The sequence below is a fragment of the Melopsittacus undulatus genome, chromosome 11 (assembly GCF_012275295.1).
Source record: "Melopsittacus undulatus isolate bMelUnd1 chromosome 11, bMelUnd1.mat.Z, whole genome shotgun sequence".
NCBI classification, from domain to species: Eukaryota; Metazoa; Chordata; class Aves; order Psittaciformes; family Psittaculidae; genus Melopsittacus; species Melopsittacus undulatus.
The window spans coordinates 9399829-9427558 of NC_047537.1; the positions used below are offsets into that span (position 1 = coordinate 9399829).

At 48.8% G+C, this 27730-nt stretch overlaps 1 protein-coding gene across 16 annotated transcripts in view; it reads right to left on the bottom strand.

The window, feature by feature from the left end:
• Positions 1-27730, bottom strand: part of EHMT1 (euchromatic histone lysine methyltransferase 1) — a 115107-nt gene that overhangs the window by 32443 nt on the left and 54934 nt on the right. For 9 of the 16 annotated variants that reach the window (XM_031044128.2, XM_031044129.2, XM_031044134.2 and 6 more), the window contains 9 exons: positions 27548-27635; positions 18849-19405; positions 15741-15782; positions 8732-8909; positions 7178-7314; positions 6276-6464; positions 5079-5159; positions 2935-3208; positions 1015-1146 (listed from right to left, as the gene is read on the bottom strand). In XM_031044128.2, the coding sequence (XP_030899988.2) occupies positions 1015-1146; positions 2935-3208; positions 5079-5159; positions 6276-6464; positions 7178-7314; positions 8732-8909; positions 15741-15782; positions 18849-19405; positions 27548-27635 (1678 nt within the window). The remainder of the gene's footprint in view (positions 1-1014; positions 1147-2934; positions 3209-5078; positions 5160-6275; positions 6465-7177; positions 7315-8731; positions 8910-15740; positions 15783-18848; positions 19406-27547; positions 27636-27730) is intronic. The other 7 variants (XM_031044140.2, XM_031044137.2, XM_031044141.2 and 4 more) reach the window with 5 other exon arrangements.

Sequence of the window (27730 nt, forward strand, 5' to 3'; positions counted from 1 at the left end):
GATGGGATATTTCAAGCTATGCAAGAAGAGAAAGCCCTTGCAGTTTTCATGTAAAATCCTGTCAAGATCTTAAAGGTTTAAGAGCTTTTTCTAGGACCACAAATCACAAAGCTCATCCGTCGCCTTCCAAGCTGTCACCTTCATAATCTTTCTGACACGCAGAGGCTCTGGTGAAAGCATCCCTCATCCGCACTGACCCTCCCGTGGTGGTGAACACTCCCACCTGCTCTTTGATGTGCCTCTATCAAAAGAGCCAGACTAGCTCTGAAAGTGAAAGAGCGATGGGGAGGGGGGGTTGCAGACTGAGGGATCCAGGTCAGCCAGGAGGAGCTGGATCCTCAGCGTTCAGCACTGGGAACAGCGGCTGGGAACCAGCACCCAGGAACCTGCGTTAGCCCGTCCTCTTCCCAGTGCTGAGCAAGACTACCCTGGGGGCAGGGGCAGTGATTTGGGGAGATGCTGTATCAGCATTCTTCCAGGAATGGAGCTGTTGAGCAGGAAAGGAGGGCTGGGACAGCACCTTGGAGCCCTTCATGGGCATCTCCCAAGCTCCACCCAAGCCTGGCTCCCCATCCTTGTCTCCATCCGCATCCCTGTTTTCATCCCCATCTCTGTCTCCATTCCTATGCGCATTTCTGTCTCCGTCAACATCGACATCACTGTCTCTATCCCCATCCCTGTCTCCGTCCCCATATCCATGCCTCCATCCCTACCCCTGCTTCCATCCTGTCCCCATCCCCATTCCTGTCCCATCCCTGTCTCTATCTCCATTCTGATCTCCACCCTCATCCCCATCCCTCTCTGCTCCCCATCCCTACCTCCATCTCCATCCCCATCCCCAATCCTATCCCTCTCTCCATCCCCATTCCCATTCCGGCTCTGCAGCCGCCAGGGGGCAGCCGGGCCCCGGTGCGCCCGGCGGAACAAAGCCCCGGCCCCGGTCCCGGTCCCGGTCCTGGGGGTCCCGGTTCCTGGGCGGAGGGGTGGGGGTTAGGTCCGGGGGTTCCCACTCACCTCCCGCCGGCGAGGAGAGGATTCCCTTCACCCGGAGATCCAGGGAATCCAGGGACACCTCCATGTACTCCATGCTGTTCTCCTGGCCAGGGCCCTCTCTGCCTCCCAAGGATGATTTATAGGCTTCGGCACCTTGATGGAAACACACATGTATTTACACTGCTAAAACCAAGCATTAACAGTAAAACATCCAACTGGCTGCAAGCATGTGCGGGTGTGAGAGCCATGTTTAAGCCAGTAGGCTGTATGCAGGCTCCTCAGAGAGGCCAAGAGTACAGATGCACATGGAATTATGGAAATGCAACATCTGGGCACGATCAACCTCTTAATTCCCCCTGTCTGATCAGACAGAATTCCCACTTCCACTTAGGCAGGTAACAACAAAAGAAGAAGAAATGAGACAAGTTGTGCCTCTGAAAGGCACATCTGCCTGCTGCTGTACTGCTTTGGCTGCAGAAGCTTCAAAGGCACAAGAAGGGATGAAACTAGGGCTGAGGCATCCTCCTGCCTGCGACCCACTGCAAAGGGCTCAGGGTACACTCCAGCCAGGCAGAGCCAACCGGCTCGTCACGGATGTCACCAAGAGGATGAGGCAGGGGACATCCAGCTTAATGGGAGGGGAAAACCAGAAAAGCCATGTTCTGGCTCTAAGTGAACAAAGCTTGCTGCTGGGAAGAGATTGTGTGGGGATCCCTCAGAGCCTTCATGGGAATTGTCAAACTTCGCATTCCCTTGGCTTTGCTTCCTCTCCTGGTTTGCTTCTCCCACAAGCCTGGAAGACTGGTTGCCACCTTCATTGGAGGGGCAGCCATCCAGTCTGCATCTGATACGAAGAATTAGCTATTTGCTCTGACAGGGATCAATGGTCTCTACTTTGTCTTGAGGAAGGGGCTGTTTTGGGAGGAAGAGGAGCGAGGCAGATGACAGCCAAACCCCAGGCACAGCCCAGAGACTGAAACGTGATCCTTTAGCTACTTCTGGTTACTTTCAAAGTAGCCACATATCTGCTGACAAAAAAATGGCCTGTTTGCAAAGAATTAGCAAGCACAGAATAAGCCCTTTGATGGCGATGGATGTGTGAAACCTTCATAATGAAGCTGAAAGCACAGCTTCACTTCAGAGACTACCCACTTATTTTTACCCATGTCATTACCTTTCCTGATGAAGTATCCCTTCCAGCGTGCACTCCTGTTCTCCCCAACCCACAGCTCTCAGAAGACAAAGGCCACTGAAACCTCCTTCTGAGCACTGGGTAACTTGGGTCAGACAAGAATGATCACCTGAACATCACCCACATCACGAGATGGGCCAGAGGGGCAGCTCATTACAACTGCTGTGGTGCGCACATAATCTGCACATTCCATTCAGCTGGACAAACATCCATACAAAGCAACTGAGCATCACTGTTGGGTGGCTCTTCCCTTCTGCATCTAACCATGCTCCCTGAGCTCATGGGACATGAGTCCACATGGACATGAGTCCACAAAGTCTTTATTTTAGATACGCTTAGGTTAAAGGGAGCTCATGAATAAAAAGATATTCCTCCAATATGCCAAGGATAAAGCCACCTCACATGTTCTGCTGCCAGGGAGATGCTAGTTCACGCACGGGTTTGTCATACAGTCAGAGAATCATAACATTGTTTGGGTTGGAAAGCACCTTAAGATCAACTACTTCTAACTGCCTTGCCATGGGCAGGGATGCTTCACCTTAAATGATGTTACCCCAAGGGTCTGTCCAACCTGGCCCTGAACACTGGCAGGGATGGATCATTTCCCACCTGGGCAACCTGTTCCAGTGCCTCACCACCCTGCAGAGCAAGCTCTGCAGCCAGCCATTGCCCCATGGGCCTCAGGCCCTTACCCCTCCATGTGGAAGGCTGATTTCTGTGCAATTCAGGACCAAAACACCATGAATTACCTAGCACACTGGCTTGTTTCTTTCTATTCCTCCGTCTCCTCTTGCGGGTGGGTTTCAGCCATGGACTCTCCGTCTTTCCTTTCCTCTTCAGCAGCTTCTTCTTGACGCTGGACTCGGAGCTCTGAATAACCAGAGAGGCCACGTGCATGTAAGGCATGTTGGCAGCAGCGTCCCAGCAGCCCTTCGCGCCCATGCGGAAGAGCCTTCCCGCAGCTTGTGTTGTGTGCAAAGGCCTGAAGGGCTGGGGGTTTGCAATCAAGTGGTGCTGAGATGTCTTTACAGCGCCGAAAAGGAAACACAAGCACACGTGTGGGTGCATTTCCTGTCATTTCACGAATGCTTCACTTTCTCTTCCATGTAGGTTCTTACACCACACTCATCGCAGTAGTAGCCGAGCGCCTCGGCGCAGCAAGGCAAGTAACAGGCACACGCACACTTCTAGCTTCTCCCCAGAAAAACGGTGGGTTTTCCAACTCAAATATTCACATTGCTCCACAGTCGTGCTAGGAAATGCCAACAAAACCCCACCCTGCACCTAAAGAGCCACCTTACAGGGTTGGGATGGACCCAATGGAATCAAACGCTACAGCAGCAGATCAGCCCCTTCCCTGAGCAAGGAACAGGGCAGCACAGACTAGTCATGCAGAACATCTTCAGACATATTTATGTATCTAAATGGGCTTTTGGTTTAAAAAAGAAATACAGTTGCTGGGGTGGGTTTTCAAGGTTACCATCAGAATAGGTAACAAGGCACCCGACCCTGTAAGGCAGCGTTCAACACATCATCATAAAACCCACATTCCGAATGAACCCATCAGCTCCTGATGCTTATCCATCTCCCACCAAAGCCTATGAGAAACCTCCTGCACCATTAAAAGTGGCTGGATCAGGCCCTACCTGCATGGGAAGCCGACGTTGCACCATGCCCTGTTATCACAGGGAGCGATACAGTGGTGCTGAGCCCTGGCTCTCCGGGGCAGCTCTGCACCGTGTCTATACTGCCCCCAATAACTGTCCCCAAGAGAGGGCCCAGTTGTGCCCAGCCACGTGGCTTACACCCATTGCATCACTCTGCTTGTGGGGGAGAGGTTTGCATTTGGGCCAGTCCCTGTCTGGGGAACCAAATGATTCACCAGAGATGTGAGCAGAGCAAAAACCACCATCTGGTATGTGGAGATCTGGCTTGGGAGCTGGGACTTGACTGCAAGCTCAAGCCTTGGTTTGAGCTAACACTACAGACTGGCTTCAGCTACCCAAAGAGAGGGTCAGGCTACACAGCTCCTGCTGCTTGGTCCTCTCTGGCTCCTGCAGTGTCAGAGCACAGGGCACAGACCCTACAGAGTTCTGATTCACTTGGAAGAGTTGTTTCTACATTCAGCAAAAACATCAAGAAATGAAGCCAAGAATTTTTTCAAGGTGACTGAAGAGTTAGGATGCCTTAAATGCTGGCTCCTCAACTTGAGGTGCTGTGGAAAGGAGCACATTTTAAGTAAAGGGGAGGGTGGGAGACAGATACAATCAAAGAGCAACAACTGAGGTTTAAAAACTAAAGGCCAGGTTCTCTTCGCCTGCTAAATACAAAGTACAAATCACCAGCAGCTTGTGAAAGTCTTGCCCTGGTATGAGAGAGATAAACTCACAGGGAGAGAGTCTGTCTCTCTGTGTGCTGTTTGCATGTTTCCCCAGTGAGATCTGCTCATCTGGTCCCTGAGGTGGCAAGTCAGATCAATGCGAATTTAAGCTCTGGGCTGAGCCAATGGGTTTGTGAACAATCCCACCTGAGCTCCACACAGAGCTGCAGGTTGTTGAGAAACCATTGCTGGCTCCTGCCTCATGCCAAGTCTGTATCTGAAGCCTTGAAGCACTCTCAAACATTTCTAGCATTCATGACTGAAAGCACTGGACACCTTGTTGAAAACACCAAAAAAAGCTCAATAATTAGCATCAAGAAGCAATGAACTTTATCACAGATCAGGGTTAAGCACCTTGTGGAAAACATTACTGTGTGGGGGTGGTTTCAGAGCAAGTTTTGTCAGAGACATGAAACCCCACAGCTCTGTGCTCTCACTCCTTTTGGCAGCGGAGCAAAGGGGAAATTAACAACAGGACAAAGGTTGAAAGACACAATTAGCAGCCACGCTTACCAAGTCAGACTCATCTCCATCTTCCTCCTCCTCCAGAGACTCGACAGACTCTTGTTCCTCCTCAGACTCGCCATCATCAATCTGCAACCACCATTTCCCCAAGAACAGAAAGAGTCAGTCAGGTCAGGGCTCTCAGAGCCAGGCTGGACAGAGCTTGGAGCAAGCTGCTCCAGTGGAAGGTGTCCCTGCCCATGGCAAGGGTTGGAACTGGATGAGCTTTAAGGTCCCTTCCAACTCAAACCTTTCAAGCATTCTATGATCCCACACTGCACTGCTGGGCCCCCACCCTGCAGAGCATCCCCCCACCATGCTGCAGCACCCAGTCCCAGCCTGCATGTGAACTAACAGAACTTCTTTGCCAGGATGAGAACTCCAAGGCTGTTAATGCATGTCATAATACATCCAGAAGGATGATACAGGGGAAAACAAAATTCAAGTCCAGAAGAAAGTTTTCCAGCCAAATCTTAACTTCCTTGATTATCCAAACTCAGCCTCATTTCTACACTGTCTATCATGATGTGGGAGAAAATGAACTAAATCTATTTTAGTGCTTTAGCAGCCTGTTATAAGCAAAAACGGGAATACGGAATGGTTTGTGTTGGAAGAGACCTTAAAGCTCCTCCAGCTCCAACCCCTGCCACAGGCAGGGACCCCTTCCACTGGAGCAGCTTGCTCCAAGCCCCTGTGTCCAACCTGGCCTTGAACACTGCCAGGGATGGGGCAGCCACAGCTTCTCTGGGCACCCTGTGCCAGCGCCTCAGCACCCTCACAGGGAAGAGCTTCTGCCTAAGAGCTCATCTCAGTCTCCCCTCTTGCAGTTTAAAGCCATTCCCCTTGGCCTGTCCCTACAGATCCTTGTCAAAAGCCCCTCTCCAACTTTCTTGGCCTCTTTAGGCACTGGAAGGGAACATGTCTCTTATTGATTCAGTGAATTCCACAACTAAATATGGTGGGGGTTCTGCACCTATAGTGGACCACAGACTTATGCAGCAAAGCTGAAACTGGGGGTAGGTGGGGAGATTCTCAAAGGTGCAAGAGAGAGCAGGAAATGGTCCTCCAAAGGCCTGGCTACCACTGCTGTGCTTTCTGTCTTCTTGCAGGCTAAGAAAACCTAGAATTGCCTCAACTCCTGCCATTCCCATCCCACCTGCAGTGTCCTACCCACTCCTGCAAGTCCTGCACAGGGCATGTGAATACCTTTCTGGCATTGTCTGCATCACATACGCTGTCTTTAGAGGTCCTGTTATCATCTGCAGGAAACACAGCTGCCTGTTCTGCTCCATGATCATCGTCCTCTTCCAACTCATCAGAGTCTTCCTCTTCAGAGTCTACATCTAGGCTTTCCCCATTCACATGAGGGCTGGCATCACCCAGGTCCTTTTCACTCTGAAAGTTGTCCAAGCACATGAGCCACAAAGACAACATCAATTCAGAGGACAGAGCAGCCAAATCCATCCTAGACCTCGTCTGTGCTAGGAGCCTTCAAGCTACCAGGGGAAAGCTGGCTCTATGTCCCTCCAGAGCTCTTCTAAGCTGCCAGCAAAGCCAGCCAGAAAGCCTGCCATGTGTCACCTAACCCTGTGGATCAAGGAACCAAGGAACCATGAAGAGTCAGTCCAGACTCGTGTGGTTGTAACAAGACATTGAGCAGAGGAGAGCTGCTGGGCAGGAGCCTTCAGACAGACCCCTGCAGTCCAATGCAAACATGGAAAGGCACCTCTACCAAGGATGCAAGAAGGTTTCTAGGGAACGGAGAGGGATTTTCACTCTGCTCCATGAAAGCCTAACACTGTTCTTCCTGAATTCAAAGACCAAAACCTCAGGGCATGGGTTGCAACGAAAGCAGGATCTGACCAGGAGTGAGTCCCTGTCTAAACCTTGTTAAGCAACCAGTTGTTTTGTCGTATAGCCTCAAGCAGTAACACCAGACAGTTATGGGCAGGATGCTGTTGCCAGAGAGAAGATGCAGATTCAGAATGGAAAGTGCTGACCACAACAAGCCAGCATATCCCTGAGCCTACACAGGGGTTGGTGTGTCGGGACAAGGGATGTGTATGGTGACAATAAACCATGCCCAGTGGGCTCAGCACTCCCCTTACCTTGACACCTGCAGAGGAATGAGTTATGCTCTTAAACATCTCAATCATTGTTCTCTGTTTTAACACTTTGGTCTTTTTCTTGGGAACCAGGCTATAGGTTCCCATTCTCCGTTTTTTCTTCCGAGATACTGCAGCAGCTGGAAAAGAGAAGCAAAAGAAGCCCAAAGTTTGCTCAGGAATGAGAAGAAGATGGGATAGAGTAGAGGCTGTACTGGGAGCAAGAGGTTTCCCACTCCAACTGATTTATTTACAAGTTAACCAAAAGATGACACACTCATATGTACAAATACACAAAGAGCTTTCTGCTAGTGCTGCAAAGCCACCCAAACTCTGAGTGTCCTCTCCACACTCCTCCTGGCCCCTACATCACCATACACAACATAAAATCCTTAACTTAGCCTGTGTTTGGCAGTACTGCTGATGCTGCAGGAGGCTGAATAGAATCCAACTTGCTCAAATAGATACTGCAAGACTAATAATACCAACTTACAATGAAAGCAATCGCCTAGTAAGGGAGGAACACACAGGGAAGAGGTATCTTAAATAAAGAGCTTTTGCCATTTAACCTCCTTTCACACCTACTATGGAAGGTTTTTTTGATTCCTTTCACTCCTTTGATTGGGTCTTAATTTGTTAAGCCTCCCTCCCGGCCTTCTAATCAAATCAGTCATCACACCTCACTGCCTGGTGCTGTCTTTGGTGAATACATATCAGAAGGATGCTTACTGCAGGCTCTTTTAAGAACAGCATACAGTAGGGAACAGCCAGGTTCAGCACCAGGGTTATTGTGTGCAGCTGTACAGCCTGTTCCTTGAGAGCATTTCTTAATCTTCCACTATGATGGAATTTCACCCAAAATCCCCTTTTGGAATTTAACCAAGAATCCCCTCCCTTGACCTGCTGCTGACACTGCAGGGGATGCAGCCCAGGACATGACTGGCTGTAGTTCATGGCCAGCAGCTGTTGCAGCGATACACAAAGCCCTCAAGAACTGATAGAAACATTAGGAATATCACATAGGAAGATGGGATGAAAGTGGCTCCTCTAACAAAAACTCTTTGCAGAAGAGTGATCTTCAGCATGACAGAGCAACCTGCCTCCCCATGCTGCCTGGGATGGTCCTGCACCTGCTGAAACAAGGTGGCACAGGCAGGCCTGATTGGCAGGAGCTCCCTGCAGCGTGGCAAAAGGGTGGACTTCACCTGAGAGGCCACTTTTAACAGGGGAGTGACAGAACATACCCTGTACCAACACCCCCAGGGGACCAGAAGGGAGTCCAAAGCACACAAGCACCACAACTGCTGCGTGATGGCCACTTGCAGAGAAGTGGCCAAATGACACAGCAGCTGTCAAACAAGGTCTAAGGCAGCAGCAGCCCTACTGATGCCAGCAGGAAAGGAAAACCCAAGGGGAGTTCAGTGGGAAAAAGGTACTGACAGAGGTTTTTCAGTCCCTGTTAACCTGCCTCATCTCCCATTCACCCACAGAGGCACATGTTTGGGAAGAAGGTGCTGCTCAGGATTGTAACTCTGCCCTTAACTCTGTCCTTCTCACCTGTCTGCGACTTCGTGGTGGCCACATAGCTCTGGTTCTGAGGTAGTGACTGGTGAAGGCCCGGGAGAGAGGGCAACGGCAGCGGCTTCCCAAACTCCAGGATGGTTTTGTTGCCTTCCTCCTTGGGTTCTTTTTGATCTCTGCTGTCTCTCCCATCTTTGGGGTCTTTACTTGCATGCTGGAAAACAAAATGCAGTTAAATTGAGCCTCTGCATCAAATAAAATTAAAATCAATAAATCCATTCCATTCCTTTCTCTCAAACATAATCACTTTCATAATCACTTTCAAATATAATAACTTTCAAAGACAGAACCACACATTCAAAGCAGAAGCACACAGCCCCTTCTCTAGCATGTGATGATGCTTTGCCTAAAGACTGCAAAACACCTGGTTGGAACTAGATGATCCTTAGGGTCCCTTCCAACCCAAACCATTCTCTGATAACTGTGATTCTATGAATAAATACACCTATTCTCTGAAACACATGAGGAGCACGGCTGTCACATCAGGCACACACAAGAACAGTCTTGCAGAGACCTTTTTGGAAGAGCAGAAGGCAATGGGAAGGGATTTAACACTTCCTTCTGGACAGTACTTGGTACAACCAAATCACAGCAAAGGCTTCCAGCTCTAGCCTGGCCCACAGCAGAACACAGCAAAGAAGGTGTCTGCTTGACATTGCAGGTTCACCTCCAGCACTGCCACTGCCACAGCAAAGACCTGCCCAAGCTTACTTTAAACCAGGTTCTCCCAATTTAGCTGTTGCCACATCAAACACAGGGCAGGCCACAAGCTCCTTCTGAACACCAAGAGAACTTCACAGCAGCCTCTGTTGCTGAAGCCAGGCTCTCTGGCACCAACACAGCTCATACCCACTCTGATATAAGCACATAGTCAATGCAGAGTCTCATCCAGCACCTTTGGCTATGAAAGAGGTTCCTACAGCCCCACAAGTGCTGCACCTTTCATGACAACCACTCTGCTAACAGAGGTGGAGGAAATGCTGCTCCACTGATTTGATATTTTACACTGGATTTGCCCTCTCCTGTATTAAACAGATGATGTAGGTCCATACATCCTCTCCATATATCTATCCACTCAGCTGCCACAAAGAAGGCAAGTGTGGCAGGGATGCTCCAGAAAACCAAGAGCAGTCATTGCAGATCACAAGCTCTGCAGTGGCAATGTTTTAGTGCTGCTCCACTTGCAGGAGAACGCTTCTTATGGGACTCCTGAAGCAGCAGCTGAAATACCAAAAGAGAATGAGGACTCCAGGTGAAAGAAAGGAAGAAATAAAAAGCAGCAAGCAAGAGAAACACTCTTTAAAGCCCAGGTTCAGACAGGCACTCTCGGGCACTGCTTTGAAGTACTGTGACCTTGTGAACAAAGAAGGAAGCAACTGATTCTCCTAATTACAGCTCTGCCACGTGCACACTGCTGGCTCTACGCAGCCAGAAAAGCTGTGCTGATAAAATCAACCTGACCTGCAGGGAAAAGCCACCAAACTGCCAATGATTCCTGTTACCATGCCCATAGCTTCTGGCTGGATTGCCACAGCTGTTCTTAAAAGACATCTAGTCTTGGATTAATGAGTTCAAAGATGACAAATCCACCACAGCCTTTGATATGCTGTCCCCATCATTAATTGCTCTCACTGTCAAATGACTAAATGCATTATGCTTTTGCCACTGAATTAAAGAGCCCTGTATCATCAGAAACTCTCACTCCAAGGAGATACTTATGGACTATGACCATAAATCATTCCTTTTTAAACTTTCACCTCAATAAGTTTAATAGAATGAGCAAAATAAGTGCCCACAGGATAATTTTCTGGACATTGGATCACTTCCGAGCCTGCTCCCAGTTGTCCTACCCCTTACAAAATGTACGTCAGGAGTGCTGGGCACAACATGCCAATAATAGTCTCAACAATACTATTTATACCTCTTTAAAGTCCCTAGTTAGAGATGTGAAGGTTAACGGCAACTCTGGGCTGTAGGATTATTCTGAGAAGTCCCCTGGAACATCCACTGCTTTCCATTTTTAACTTAAAATGGGAAAAATGAGCTTGGGAGAGGCAGAGCTGACCCAGCACTGCCTGCAACAAGTGCCCACAGGGCTGCAGTTTTGGGCCTTTAAGTGCAGGTTCTTGTAGCTGGTCTCTGCCAAAGCGTGTCCTTACTCCCAACTAGTGAGATTCCACATCCAGACCATGCCAAGCCGTATGGGAGAACATATTCCAATTTGAAGTGAACAAGTAGTATGTTATTAGCTTGGGGTTTTTCTCTCCCCCAGTAATTACCATATGGAAATAAATCTGAAATCTTCAACAGGGCTGCAGGACAAGTGGTAAATGTGACTTTTTCAGGGCAATTCTGGCAAAACACAGTTTTTAAATCAAGTTAAGCCCTGGGAGACCTGGATTGGCTCTTGGAGGCATATGCAGCAATGCTAAAGAACAATGCCTGCAGAGAGGTGTCCAGATCTCTCAGGAAGCTTGATGCTATGGGAAGCTGAGCAGAGCAGCAGTAAAAACATCTCTCTCTCACACACATGTATATAAATACATATATATGCATATATAAACTACTACATCTAAGGATTGTAATAAACGGATCAACAAAGAGCTGAAAGCACTTCTACTCGGTTTTCTCTCCATCTTTCTTCAATCTTAGCCAGATAAAAGTTACCTGTTTGCTGTTCCTATTAAATTTTACTCTTACACAAGTGGACGGTTATGGGGATGAAACTTTGTTTTTTTCCCATTTCTAAAGTCTCTGAATTCTGACAGTTCCATGGCTTGAGCCTGCAGGTACAACCCAACTGCGTCTCCTACACTGGGCTTTGACGCTCTGCTCTATCTGCTCCAAATTTAAACACTCCCACAAAAGAGGCTTTGTTAATCGCATACACTGGTCTGCTGGGAAATTTCTGCTTCCTTAAAATCCCATCACACTGGCTAGGAGCCGGTTCAAGTGCACCAGGGCCATTCCTCACAGAGATATGCTGGCATCGTAAGGAATAAGGAATTGGCTCCCCCTCTGCTGTGCTCTGGGGAGACAAGCCTCCCCCCCACCCCCCCGTAGCCCTGCTCCAGCTCTGGGGCAGCAGCACAAGAGGGACGTGGAGCTGTTGGAGCGAGGCCAGAGGAGGCCATGGAGATGCTGCAAGGGCTGGAGCAGCTCTGCTCTGGAGCCAGGCTGAGAGAGCTGGGCTGGGGCAGCCTGGACAAGAGAAGGCTCCTGAAGGGGAGACCTGAGAGCAGCTCCAGTGACTAAAGGGGCTGCAGGAAAGCTGGAGAGGGGCTTGGGACAAGGGCCTGTAGGGACAGGCCAAGGGGAATGGCTTGAACCTGCCCAAGAGAGGGGAGACTGAGATGAGCTCTTAGGCAGAAGCTCTTCCCTGTGAGGGTGCTGAGGCGCTGGCACAGGGTGCCCAGAGAAGCTGTGGCTGCCCCATCCCTGGCAGTGTTCAAGGCCAGGTCGGACACAGGGGCTTGGAGCAGCTGCTCCAGTAGAAGGGGTCCCTGCCCGTGGCAGGGGTTGGGGCTGGATGAGTTTTAAGGTCCCTTGCCCCTGCTGGAGCCTGCCCAAGTGCTGCACAGCTTTCAGTATCTGCAGGGCAGGGACTGCTCTGTCAGGACACTAACAAGCAGAGGCAGTCTCTATTTTCAACAAAGCAGACTCCTACACTCAGAAATTGGATGAAGCTCATCCTCCTTCACTTAAACCAGCAGACACTCAAGAGAGCAGAGGTGCTTTCATCTCACACCTACAGGGCTCCACTGCAAATTGCAAAATTAGAGGCAAGAAACTCTATTCCTGACCCTAAATAAACTCCCAGGCTGTGCTCTCCTCGTCCAAACAGCCGTGGTCTTTGGCTTTTTTCCCCAATTACATTTAATAGCCAAGCACAGTTTTAGCTGCAGTTATAGAGAAGCACAGTGAGGAGAATCCTGTGCAAAGGCAACTCCAGGAGACAGTTTGAGCTCCCAGGTTGTGTTCCATGGTGTCCCAATCAACACACGTGTGGGCCATTTTGGGGGTAAGAAAGGACCAAAAATCATAGAGAAAGAAAATGCCGTACCAACGTCATTTCCTTCTCATGTGGTATCACCACTCCCTGTGCAAAAGGCATTTATTTCATGTTGGGCATTGCAAGGAATAGTCAAAGAAGCTGGAGCTAGCCATTCCAAGGCTCAGGCCAATGTTTCCAGAGATTCTTATGTCTGGAAGCAGCAAAACTTGGATTACAACTACATCTGACACCATGGTGAGAGAAATAACCCAGAAACTTGCTTAGACTGAGACAAGAATGCAGTGTTTGATGTGTTTATAAACATTAAAGTCAAGTGCTTCCTACATTTTAATGGGATCAAGCATGTATCTGTTGTTGGCACAGAAGTCCCCTACAGCAGCAGGGAGAAGTCACTAAAAACAATGGAAGAAAGAATATCCCTCTCCAAAAGCAAAATATAGAACAACCCAACCTTATCGAACCCATTTGGTCCAACAGGCTGCACATGGTACTCTTCCCACAGCCCAGCATTTATGAGGGCTTTCTCTTCCCAAACCAAGCAAGCTGGACACAACCAAAGGGAAACCAGAGCAGAGCACCACAGAGCTCTGTGCAAGGACACCAGCAAGGTCCTGCTTTGGAGGAGAGCAGCTCAGCGAGCCCCACACCACGGCCATTCACTCTTTACACCTGAAACCATCACCAGCTTACACACACAAGCTCTTACTTCTCTTCTCTGCATGACTTTCATCTCCAGCACAGTACAAGCTTGAAACCAAAGCCAAGTAGCCAGGAGGAGCAACACAGCAGCTGTCATGGAGCAACCCTCTTCTCTCCATCCATCATGCAGAGGGGTAACAAGATTTGTTCTGAGGCACTGCCTTTGGACAGCACAAAACAGCAGCTCCTGGGGGTATCTGCCTCTAACAACTGATATATAAGCAAGGAGCATCAGTCTGCTATGAAAAATGCATCACCAGCAGATGACAGTGCCTGTCAGAGCTGTCATGGTGCTACTGTCCCTTTGCTGCTGCAGAATTACACTTCTCACGACTGAATTCCAGCATGGCTGTCAGGGGATCCTGACCCCTACCCGAGCCTTACCTTGGAGTATCCAGAAGAAACCTGCATGGCTTTGGTCTTATCTAGATCAGACAAGCTGTGATGCTGATCCTCTTATTAATACCCTTTTATCTGCAGATTAACACATGCCTTTAGAAGAGGGATCCTGGTGTGACTTGATCACAACTGCACTGATTTGTGTGCAACATCTGCATAAAATCATAGTGCTGTAGGCTGCCAGGCAGACTGTGCTTCAGTGCAGACTAAACCAAGCTACAAATCTACATTGACTTTCCACCTCCCTCTGCAGCAAACCCTCTATGTAAGAAGTCCCTGGCAGTCTATGGCCTCATCACTCCTAAAGGAGAGTTCTCATAGGGGACATTTAACTGTGGCCAAGCTCACACACGTGGACTTCACACTTTCAGTCTCACTGTGCCCATGCACCTGGCTACCCCTCAGGAGAGCATCCTCCATGGTTGCACCTTCTAGGTTCAGACAAGCTGACAGCAGCACTTGCAATCACAGTCCTCTATTTCACTATGCCCTCTACTCTTATCTATGTAGTTCCTCCCCTCCCAGAAGTCACTGTCTCCATCACCATCCCATGAGCACCTGCCCTTTGTTTTCTACCTATTAAAGCCTGCTGCACAGACACTTGCAAAGCACCTGCCTGGCCCCAGGAGATGAAGACAAGGTGTTCTCAGACCAGGAGCTCCTGCAGAGCAACCTACAGACCACATCAGCACATCACTGCAGTACTGCTGGGCACTGGCATGGAAAATTGTATTTCCAGCTACAGCAACCTGTGTGCAGAGTGGAAGCAGCTCACCAGTCCTGGGATCAGGTACGGAGTGGCAATGCTGCTTAAAGGTATAGTTTGATGAATATTGGTTGAAACACCAACATTCACCCATTTAGGGGGCTGCAGCAGCTCCCATATGGAGACAGGCTGAGAACATTGGGGCTGTTCAGCCTGGAGAAGCTGTGTGGAGACCTCAGAGCAGCTTCCAGTGTCTGAAGGGGGCCTACAAGGATGCAGGAGAGAGGCTCCTCATCACTGAAGTAATAGGACTGGAGTGATAGGACAAGGGGTGATGAGTTCAGACTGAAACAGGGGAAGTTTGGGTTGAAGATAAGGCAGAAGCTCTTCCCTGGGAGGGTGCTGAGGCGCTGGCACAGGGTGCCCAGAGAAGCTGTGGCTGCCCCATCCCTGGCAGTGTTCAAGGCCAGGTTGGACACAGGGGCTTGGAGCAGCTGCTCCAGTGGAAGGGGTCCCTGCCCGTGGCAGGGGGTTGGAACTGGATAATCTTATGGTCCTTTTCAACCCAAACCAGTGTATGATTCTGTGATAAACAAAGCATCTCCTGCTCCAAACTCATCCTTCCCTGTCCAGGCTTTGTCTCCCCCAGTTAAACTGGCACCCTGTTTTCTGTGCTCACTGGGAATTAGGCTAAGACACGAATTTCATGGATTTCTGCACTATTTCTTCTGATAGTTCAGTTCCCCAACCCACTCCTCTGCACAGCACGAGAAAATACCACCAGAGACACACACCTCAAACTCCAGCTCCATGGTCACCAAGTAATGACTGAAGACAGAACATGGATTCCCAATTCAGCCATCTGCTCCTCTTATCTCAAGAGATATGGGATGCTTTCATCTCTTTTATCATCCCTTATCCCTTTCAGACACATCTTAGGGACGTGAAGGGGCCTTCTCCAAACACAGGATACACTTACACATCCCTTTCAGTCTGTTGCCTCGCTCTGTAAACTTTTGGGTCCTCAATAGGGTTGCAAATGGACCAAAAGGTGCAATGCTCATGTTACTGCACTATTCAGCAGGGGAGCAGAAAGGATGCTGTCAACAACCCTTCTGAGGTCTCTGCTCAAAAAAACATGCAACAACATCAATGAAAATCATCACCTGTTTCAGACTCAGCTTCGATCCCAATTCAGGAAGAAACTCCTAAACAAAGAGAAAGCTGGTTACATTTGGGAAACAATTCCTCCTTTCAAAACTCAATCCACGTGTGCAGGAAAAGGCTGCCACGGTCCCCTGACAGTGATTGCATTACAGAAAACAGCATTTTTTGCCCCAGTGGATTACTGCGGGAGCTGGGGGGGGGGGACACACACAAATGTTAGGGCCACTTTGCAGGCAACCAAACACCTTCCTCCCCTCCTGCTCCCAGACAGCAAGAACAGTCTACCAAGAAAACAGCATTGCTCTAAAACTTATCAGTAAAGAACTGACTGTGTCCTGACATCAACTTCTGGGTGATTTCCACAATGCATTTCCTGGAATCCAGCACCTGCTCTCCCAGTGTTTTTGAAGGGGAAAAGGTGTGAATGCGGAGGCTGGTGCATGAAACATTCCTGCACTGCTGGGCTTATGAGACTCTTACAAGCAGCTCCACAAAGAACTAATCAGGATGGCAAAATGACAACTAGCAAGGACTCTGCTGCTCAAAAGAAACTCGCATGTACATTCCAGAGACAATGGGCAAAAACAAGGTAGTAATTATCAGGAGGGCTGAACAAACCAGATGTGTTATTGTCTTATAGAAATGAGATTAAATCTTGGGCTCACATTCAGATGCACTGAGTGGAGAACATGGGAACAGCCTCTTCTTACCACCCTGCTTGTGAATGTTCTTTCTCTCTCTCCCTATTTTAAGCCCAAAGGAAATGGCCAGAGGTGCTGAGGACAGGCTGTGCATTCTTGAGCGGTCCAACAGCTGCAAGCTTTGGGTTATGAAACTGCTGGTAGTGTGTGAGCAAATAACCATCAACAGCATTATCACAGCCCCTCATGTCCGTGAGCACCTGCAGAAGCAGCTTTCCAGAGACAAACCTTGAAGCCCAAGGGGCTGTGTACAAATATTCTTTTTGATGTATCATAAAATATGAATGAGGAAAACTCTCCCTCCTAACCCAGCAGTCATCTTTTAGAAGGGAATTGCCTCTTTCAATTGCTCAGCCCCAAGGGAGCTCTCTCTGTGAAATTCCACAAGGGTCTGGGGGTTTGCCCGGCCTCATTTAAGTGCATGACAGGCTGCTGAAGGGAAGTTGTGAGGCTGCAAAGCCTTGTTTGGGTAAGACACAGCCTTAGGAGAGACTTTCATCAGGCTGCATGTAACTGCATCTGGCTTTCCCCAGCAAGAAAACAGCAGTGTGAGAAGGAGAGAATTCAAACCCAGTCAGGGGAAGGCAGAGGGGAAACAGTGGTTTGGGAGAAGGGATGGGAAATCCTATGGCACGTGTGGTTTGTGCCCTGGTGCTGAGCTGTGTGCCCACCACGTCTCTAATCTTGATGTGCTCTTTGGACTCCCACCTGCATCTGGACCACAGAAAGTGCCGCAGCTGAGGCCACCTTTCCCATCTGTGCCTGGCTACATGCCACCCATCTCTGTTCTTCCTCCTCTCTTCCCCTGCTCCAGATCACAGCGAGTCACAGCTCTAAGACCTTCACATTGTATTGCTGCTGTGCTGTAACACGTGGGTGACATCTGAGGATCACCTGGTCACCAACCTTTGCAGAAGCTTCCCACGTATTTGTGGGTGTCACTCACCCTGCCAAGCAGGACCAACAATCCTTTCCTTCACCTAGATGCAGGATACCTAAAGGCTGCTCTCTCTCCCATTAGTAGATACAGCACAATGAGAGGATCTATGTTATTGTAGCTAAATATAAAGGGTCACAGGACTGGAGACCAAGGGACATCTGCCTGTTCCAGTGTCTATTCCTTACCTTTGGCAAAAGAACCCCCAAAATAGGCAAAAGAACCAAACTTGGCCAATGATAAAGAAAGGCCCATTTCTGTGCACCCCACTGTAACATGAATGCACCAGATGACTTCACATCTCCTTTTGCCTCCTAAAACCAAGGCAGAGCTCTGTTTTATTAAGTGATCCATCCCTAAGGATTCTGGAGTGAAGACACGTGAACAAGTTGCATTACTGCAGGCAACACAGAGAGAGAGAAAGCATCCGCTGGTTTACCACTATAATGCCATGGCAGCGCAACCAAGTTGCCTATCATACCAGCTTCTTGACAGCTTCCAAGCTTAGGAGAAGCCCCGGTTTAACATGCTATGGTAATTTCTTCTGGGTCCAACTTAGAAGAAATCTAATTTGTTTCCCAAGCAGCTCTGGATTGCAGCAGATGGCTGATGAGCAACACAGCCAAGAGAGAAAGGCCATGGAGTGTCTCACATGTATGTATTGGAGAAGGTAACTGATCAATTATATATTTAGAAACACATTGGGGAAGAGAGCTGGTGGTGGCCATATTCCAACACCTCTGCTCTCAGTCGGAAGAGACAAAATAAATATATGTATTCACATAAAAATTAATATACATAACATATATATATATATTGGAGCATTGTGTGCAGTTCTTGTGTCCTCAACTACTCCAGCAGTCATGGAGCTGCTGGAGCAAGTCCAGAAGAGGCCACGAGGATGATCAGGGGCTGCAGCAGCTCTTGTATGAAGACAGGCTGAGAACATTGGGGCTGTTCAGCCTGGAAAAGAGAAGCTGCATGGAGACCTCAGAGCAGCTTCCAGTGTCTGAAGGGGGCCTACAGGGATGCTGGAGAGGGGTTCTTCATCAGGGACTGTAGTGACAGGACAAGGGGTGATGGGTTCAAACTGAAACAGGGGAAGTTCAGGTTGGAGATGAGGCAGAAGCTCTCCCCTGTGAGGGTGCTGAGGCGCTGGCACAGGGTGCCCAGAGAAGTGGTAAATGCTCCATCCCTGGCCAAGCTGGACAGGGCCTTGGGTGACACGGTCTAGTGTGAGGCATCCCTGCCTGTGGCAGGGGGTTGGCACTAGATGATCTTATGGTCCTTTCTAACCCAAACCATTCTATGATTCTATGATGTATAGTAAACCCTCCCCCTAACAATCCACTTGGTGGGAATTACAGGAATTACTCATATTCCCATGCAGCACAGCATCCCTCTCATGCACTCAAAGCAAGCCAGGAGCAGTTGCAGCAGCAGCACTGGCTGCTGGGCATATACATTACCAGGCTAGCGATAGGTTTAGGCATTGTCTTCCGTGCTCTGTGGACCTTGACTTCAGCATTAGCAGCGGTGGCTTTTTTAGCATCCATGTCCTTACTGCCCTCCCCGAGCTTGGCTGGCATTGTGGCTTGCATCTGAGAAAAGGAGCCCACAGTTCTCCCTTTGCTTGCTCCTCCTGGCAGGGTTTTTGCAGCATGGCCGGTGAGAGAAGCAAAGGTGCTGGTAGTCCTTAGAGGCTGCTCCTGTGCCATCTGCTTGGTTAGAATATATCCATTGCTCCCTGTTACAGAAGTCTGTGTGAAGTCATTAGCTTTCAGATGGTTTTGCTTCCCAGTCTCACCATCTCGTTCAGAAATGCCATTTTCTGCTATCCTATTTAACTTAGTACTGGAGTCCTGCTGGCTCACTTTCGTATTGTCCTGAGTGGTTTTAGCTGGGTTTGGGTGGCCACCAGCTTCGCTGTGCTCACAGGAACCGTTGGTTTCACCATCTACTGCCATTTTTGGTTCCCCTGCTTGCTTTTCTGTAGCACTTTCATCTGCAGCCATGGCATTAAACCCTGGAGAAAGAGGGAGGAGGAGGAGGAGGAAGAGAGAACGAAAAGGGTTACAAGCAGTATCGAAACTCCAAAGAGAAGGTACAGCTACTCACAGTGGCTCAGGAAGAACAACCCTTTCCTCCAGAAAGCTGCTTGCTATATATATGTATATATATATATATATATATATGTAAATCCATTTAGATTGTTCACTCACCTACCTGGCTTGGCTGGATCCTCAGTGAAAAGTGGGGTGTGTGCCTCAGTTGCAAGCAGCACACTCATTCTCACTTGCCTCAGCTGCAGATGTGGCCATTTATTCCCAAGTATGGATTTCTCAAGGTAAATATTACCTTTTGCTTTTCCAGTAACTCCACTTCCTGGACCATCTGTCAACCCCTGCACATCAAACAAAACACTGCCCAATCTTGCATTCAGAATGCCAGACTGACACAAGAGAAGTCGTGAGAGCTCTGGTGGCTCAGACACAGCTCAGCAGCCAAGCAGCTCTGCCACTACAGAGAACATCCCAAGGAGGAACTCCCTGGCAATACCAGCTCTCCTGGCAAGGTTATCCAGTGGCTCTTTTCCTGGGATGAAGCAGCACAGGAGCAGGATTCACAGTGTCATCTCAGAGGCAACAGCCAGAGTAAACACAGGGCAAAGCATGTGAAGTGCAATTCTGGACTAAAGTAATGACAGGAGTCATACACAGCAAGAATTTTGCAGGCTCAAAGCTCACACCCGGATAACTCGGGAGTGCTCATGCAAAAATTTTTTTCTCCACTCCTTCCAAACACTTCCATGCCCCCCTCATCATCTGAGGTTTCAGACCTGAGCTGAAGAAAACCTGACTATGAACACTGTGTACTTAGAACGGTTTGGGTTAGAAAGGACCTTAAGATCATCTAGTTCCATCTGTGCACTTGCAGAAGGGTTTCCAACATGACAAACTAGCAGCTCCCCAGGCAACCAGGAGTGATAACAATTCACTGGCACGCTCAGTGAAACGATTCAATCAGCCTGCTGTTAGGGATCCCTTGTGTTGTTTCCCTTCCAGAGGCCACACAGCTATAAAGAGCATCACAAATCCCACCAGCAAAAGCCTTGTCAAGGCAGGTAGGACTGATTACAACCAGCTTGAATCAAAGCAATTTTCATGTACAGTACTCAGAAAGGCCCAGAGTCAAAGTGGAGGACAGCTCTGTAAGGCAGAGCAGCATACTGCTGTCAGCACCTCATTTTGTTCCACTCCTGAAGCCCAAACACTCCAAGAAAACAATACTTTGAATGTCTCTGCTGACCTGGCAAAACCTGATGCAAGGCTCAAGTGTGAAGCAGAACCAGGATCCTGGATGCCAGGATGTCAAGTCCAGCATATCTGGGCTGACTGTTTAAATCCAAGCTCCGCAGGGCTTTGCTGTATGCCCAACCCAATGCAGCTCAGTGCAAACAGCAAGGAGGAGAAGCAGGGCTATCACCAGAGCAACGTGTGATTGCCTCTCACATGGACTTTGGTGGCTCAGAGCCTCTAAAAAGAGCTCCAAAACCTCCCAAAAGAGCTCACCAGTGCCCACTGGAGCACACACAGGGGGCAGAGGCAGAAACCCACCCCTCCAGCAGGCAGTAACTAAATGGTTCTCCAAGCACGATCCAAAGTCATCACCTCCATCTGCTGCCCTCTCACACCACCCAGACCACCTTCTGTGTACTGAAAGCTCTGATAAGGGTTTGTTTTGGAGAGCAATGACTCCTGGAGAAGATAAAGTGCTGGTCTTTCACTGTTATTTAACAACTTGAAAAGTCCTGAGCAGAGAGAGCCAAGAGCTGTGCCTTTATTCTTTGGCTGTTGCCATTTAAACAATTATTTCAGCAAAGTCAGTGCCAGAATAAAACAACAGATGAGCTCTCTAACCACAGATGGAGGTTTCCAGTGCTCAGCACCAGGCCCCTGTCCGAATTCCGTCTTCAACACGTGTTGATTTAAACACTGCACACTCCCACCAGTGCGGTCAAATGACTTCAGTGGCTGATTATTAGATAAAGACAATAAGCAGAGGGCAAGAATTACTTTGCCTGCAATGAGGGCAATCAAAACAAGGTGCATTAGAGCACTGCCCTAAGGGAAAGAGTAACTGTGTTAGTCCAGACAAATCTGTGAGGCCGAAATGAAAATCCCACGTACAGTTCCCACACACACTCTTCTGAAGTGTGCAAAGCACAGTGTGGTTGTGGAAGCATCATCAATCTCTTATGAACTGGCACCAGAGCCCCAGATCTGCATGATTAGAGGTCTGCCTAAATAAAGATATGAAATTTCATAGTCCCTACAGTGGCACTGAACTGGAGAGCTTGACAGCAGTCATCCGGGGATGGGTTTGATCTAACAGGATTGTGCACCCACTCTTCCCTGCTGTAAAGGGCTGCCCATGTTGCTGGGCAAAGTGAGGTCCAAAAGCTTCCACATCGATAGAATCCCAGCCTGGTTTGTGTTGGAAAGGAACTTAAAGCTCCTCCAGCTCCAACCCCTGCCACAGGCAGGGACCCCTTCCACTGGAGCAGCTTGCTCCAAGCCCCTGTGTCCAACCTGGCCTTGAACACTGCCAGGGATGGGGCAGCCACAGCTTCTCTGGGCACCCTGTGCCAGCGCCTCAGCACCCTCACAGGGAACAGCTTCTGCCTAAGATATAATCTGAACTTTTCCTCTTTCAGTTTGAACTCATTCCCCCTTGTCCTATCACTACAGTTGTGATGAAGAGTCCTTCTCCAGCATCCTTGTAGGCCCCCTTCAGATACACCTCATTAAAGATACCCCCACAAAGAACTAGTTTAGATAAGGGGCTACATTACTTAATAACATGTGGTAGCCCAAGTAAAGGAGTCTGGGTTTCACAACCAAAATCCTTAGACTGGTAACAGCAGAACAGGAGTTGTTCGCCCAGGCTAGGCTATTGCTCCTCTTGACATGATGCTCTGCCTGTAAGACATGCTCCATCCCTGTGGAATGGGACTGGTCTGCAAGTCTGACCACGTTCAACAAGCCTTAGACACATGAAGTGCACATTTACAACCACTGCTGAATAGACACAATTCAACAGATATTCACACTTTTGCTGAAATATGGCCTACAGATGGAGACAGGAACATGAACTAGAGACAGCAGGAACTTCACAACAAAGAAATACTGACTACAACAGCCTATAGAAGCTCTTCAACTGCATCAGGCAGCTAAAGCTTCCTGCCATGACTTCCTCATCTCCCCTTGTTCATGATTAAACAAGACGAATCACTGCAAACCTGCCAAGATCTTCATTTCAAAGACACCTCACAGCAGTGAGTTCTCTTCTGGTCAACAGCTTTTCTGCTTTTGTGCTGCAAATGCAAGTGAGTAAAAACTGCAATCATTTCTCCAGAACTTGACAGCATTCCTTCCTTCCAAGCAGACCAAAATTACCTCTCCTCAGTATTCCCTTCTTTCCAGCTCACTCGCTGTTCTTTAATCTACAACCATTCATTTCTTAACTACAACAACATGAAAGGTAGAAAGATAGAGCCTGTGTCCATGGAAGTGTAACATCTTTTACTAGAAGCATCTTAGCATTTTCAGAGCTCCCGTATGCATTCCCTATGCCACATGCAGCAGGAAAACCTTGTCACATTGCTCACATCTTGCATCTCAATCCAAGCATTTGGGATTAACTTGGTATAGGTAACTTGCCCAAGAGATTTATGCCCTGTTATGGTGCCTGTCCTCGTATCTGAAATTCACAGAATCATCAAGTTGCTTGTGTTGGAAGGGACCTTAAAGCTCATTTAATTCCAATCCCCATCACAGACAGGGACACCACCCATTAGAGCAGGCTGCTTCAAGCCCTGTACATCCTGGCCTTGGCATCCAACCTGGATACCGAGATGAAAGAAACTTCACTAAAGGTTTACCTCTTAGGAGCTGGCTACATTTTAGTAACACAAGGAAGTTAAGACCCAGGAAATGCTGCAGCTCCACTGTCACTGAGACTCCACATGGCAAAGAATTATCAGTAATGCATTCAAACCACTTCTCAGCATTAACAGCTCACTGGAGTGATGCAGTTTCCAGCCCTTCCACCCTTCCCCAGGCTCAAGCAGACCCTGTGCAGGAGTTTCAGGCGTCAGCTTTCTTCTCAATATCAATCTCAGTACCTTCTCAGTATCACAGTCATTCAAAATTGAATTAAAATCCCCATGAAGGCAACAAAATCATACAGAAGTAAGGCAGAAGCCAAGTCAGACAGGATGAGGCCACCTCACCTCATTTTAGGTGTCCAAAAGGTACCTCAAACTCCAGGGTGCCCCTAAGCCACCACTGCAACCAAGAAGATAACAGCTTAGATAAGCACAGTCTGACTTCATTCACCTATCTTCAGCTAAGCTACCCACCGCCTGGATGTGCCTACCATGTGCAAGCAGAAACGAGCTGGACCAGCTCAGAGTTAGAATGGTAACTTCAAAAAAACCCCTAAATTAGGCAAAATGAAACCCACCTCTGCTCTGCGAGCCCAGACTCCTGCAATGAGGGCTCCTCTCCACTGTTTCCAGCTCTTCCAGCAGAGCCAGGCCTGGCTCTGGTCCTGCTCTGGAGCCAAAGGAAACACAATCACCGCTGCTGAGACCAAAGGGGATGAGCAGCCACTTTGCATGTGCAGGCCACCAGATGGATGAGCTCAAACCTCTCTATTACTTTCAGAATGCAATGAAAACAAAGTCTGAAATACAGATTTTTAAGTTCAGATCTCACTCCTCAGTGAGACAAATAATAATATGCAAGCATTACAAGCCTTATACTCCAGGTCAAACTCCAATCATCACTGGGTCTGAGGGGAAAAGAAGACAAACAGAAAGAAAAAGAATATCCTAGAAGCAAAGACACTACTAAAACATGGAACTTAGGACCTATGTTTTGCTGAACATCTTAGTGCTGAACACTGGTAAAGATGAGACAACCTGAAAGAGACAAGCAACAAGGCCTTGCAGGGTATTTTCTCAGTCCCCTGCAATTTCCAGTGTCCCCAGCACAGGGCCACGAGGCTTCAGCTGCTGCAAGAGAAACATCCATCTCTGAACTAAGCAAAGACTGAGCTTATATAAAGTATATGAAGTGCAGTACAAGTACTGCAGACATTTCCATGTATCACACTTCACAGGTGTTTTACCTTAAGCAGTTTGCAGATCATCTTTTAGAACACCACAGACATCACAGTCTTGATTCAATAACCAACTGTCCTGCTGGACCAACTCTGACAAGGGAGAAATGCACCTGGTTTGCAACCACTGCGTTACAGCAGTGCCCTCGCCTTCTCCTCAAAGCAAGTAAGTACATAAATATGCAAAGCAGAGAGGAGCCCAGCTGACATCAAAAGGATGCTGAAGAGATAGGGGCTGACTAGGGAGAACTGGTGGCTGGAGATCCTGCATGCTCTGGGAAGGAAAGCAGCTCCTCTACCACTGAAGCCAAAAAGTGGAGCATTTTGAAGTAAGGAAATTAAGAGAACCATGTTTCCAGGACAAGGTTCCTCTCTGGGTTGTGTCCAGCTCTGGGGCAACAGCACAAGAGGGACATGGAGCTGCTGGAGTCCAGAGGAGGCCACGGAGATGCTGCAAGGGCTGGAGCAGCTCTGCTCTGGAGCCAGGCTGAGAGAGCTGGGCTGGGGCAGCCTGGACAAGAGAAGGCTCCTGAAGGGGAGACCTGAGAGCAGCTCCAGTGACTAAAGGGGCTGCAGGAAAGCTGGAGAGGGGCTTGGGACAAGGGCCTGTAGGGACAGGCCAAGGGGAATGGCTTGAACCTGCCCAAGAGAGGGGAGACTGAGATGAGCTCTTAGGCAGAAGTTCTTCCCTGTGAGGATGCTGAGGCGCTGGCACAGGGTGCCCAGAGAAGCTGTGGCTGCCCCATCCCTGGCAGTGTTCAAGGCCAGGTTGGACACAGGGGCTTGGAGCAGCTGCTCCAGTGGAAGGTGTCCCTGCCTGTGGCAGGGTGTGGAGCTGGAGGAGCTTTAAGGTCCCTTCCAACACAAACCAGGCTGGGATTCTATGACTGATGGTCTCTTCTTTCACTGTCCCCTTTTTAACTCCATGAAGGCAGGTGATATTCATCCAAGAGACTGCCCTGTATTTCCAAAACACAAACACCACTGCTCCCAGTGCCCTGAAGCTGTCACCCTGGGGCACTGTCACCCTGGAGCTGTCACCCTGGGGCACTGTCACCCTGGGGCACTGTCACTGCTGCCCTTCTCCTGTCAAGAGTCAAAACAGGAAAACTAAAAGAATAAAAAAGAACAACCTCTGCTGTGAATGCTCAGTACTGAGACTGCAGAGGTCAGATAAATGGGATTCAGCACCTCTCTGATGGGCTGAATCACATGAATACTGATGGTGACTCAAAGCAGTTTAACAGCCTGGGTGATACCAATTTGTTCCTTTGCCATGGGATCAGGTCCACAGGGTTACAGCAGAGCAACAAGGCCCTGAGCCCATCTGTGACCATGGGATGCTCCAGCTCTCGAGCTGCCCAGCTCCAAGAGCACTTCTGCTGCCACAGCCTCCCTGAAGCAGGGGACATGAACACTGGGTGCACATCTGGATGCACATCTAAAACACCTAAGCATCATTTTGCCCTGTTTGGTCTCCTGGCTGCCAGTCTCAGCAATCACAGCTGGGTAACAAAAGCCAGTGAAGAACAATGCACAGGGCACAGCCACCACACAAACCATTGTCTTTTACACACGTGGTGTGCTTCAGGAAGACAATGCTAACATCTGAATGTTACCATAGGAATGGAGACCATACAGTTCCCATTGTAGCACCCTTCTTTCCTTGGTAGCAGAACTGGACAATAAGCTGAAGTCATTGGAATCCAACCACCTTGTGAAGCCTCAATACTGTTCCTGCACAGGGAGGGTTCTCAGCTTCCCTTTGATACATAGCACTTGCTTTCAGTCCAAGGCACTCAGGAAATGTCTCTCTCCCTACCCTCCTCCTGGATTTTTACCTTCACAGACTCTTGATACTTACCTTAAGATCAACCAAGAGCTAAATAAACACCTTTATAGTCCTGAGCCAAGCAAGGCAAGGGATCAAAGCGAGAGTCTCCTCCCAGGGCAACGTGACCTCCCACTGGCACCTCAGACTTGGGCTCCCAGAGCAGAGGTCTGGTGCATACATGTGTCAGCAGCAGCACTCACGTGCTCCCAGTTAATATACAAGCACTGTGGCCACATCTGATGCAGCATTCAGTATTTAGTCTGTTCTGAGCTTTACTAACTAAAGAAATGGCAAAACATTACGCTGGAGAGAAGAGAAAGGAAGAGCAATGCTGTACTACACACATCTGAATTAAGTCCAAAATTGTGTTGTTAGCTAAGACAAGGTATTCTGATGGGGCCAGTTCAGTGCTTTTCTAATGCTCTGTTATGGAAAAGAGAACAAAAATACACCAAATCCCTGCAGAGCTATCACAAGTAACTAGTCAAGGAATAATAGAGCCATGGAAAGAAAGGAGGGGGCTGCAGAGATAAAGTGTGGTGGGTTTTTCTTTTCCCTAATCCCATTGACACATTTATTAAGCCCTCGGATTTGTGTGCATGCAACTCCCAGCCAGCCACACAGGAAAGACTTCGCCAAGTTAACATGTGCTGCATCCTGCAAATGAAAAGCAAGAAGAAACAATGCAGCAGCCATGAAGCATCCTACAATAGCACAAAGTGCAGAGGGCCCTAACCCCACCAACCACTCTGCAGCCATCAGTGCCTGTCCTGGAGCAAGAGAAACCCAGGGGAAAACAGAAGGTTCACTTGACTAGAGGGAGGAAAAGGGCCAGGTCATCATGTGGCAGGATCAGAGTTCAGTTCAAAGTAGTCATACTCAGGAGGTTCAAAGTAACTCCTTTATGCTTCACAGCCACACCAAAGCAGAAGTGAAAATCAGCGATCAGTCATTAAGGTGGGTGGTGATGGAAGGACTGAAAGGCCAATTTGCCATCTCCTGGGGAAGAGCCCTGCTCAGATAAACACAGAACTGTTTGGGGCAGCACACCCAAGGAACAAAGCCCATCTCCACACCCCAGTTTTGTTCCCATCACACGCCAGCCTCACCAGCAAGGTCTGGCCCTCGACCGAGGCAGGTGCTCACCTTCCTCTTTGTTGTTGGTGATATCTTTCAGCAGCTCAGTCTTCATGCAGGCGTCTTTCCTTGGCTCTGCCTTACTCAGCACTGTTCGCTAGGGGTGGGGAGGGAAAGAAATGGGAAAGAAATATCATGGTTTAGCTCAATGTTCATACACAGGCTGCATTGAGAAGAAGAGACAATCATGGA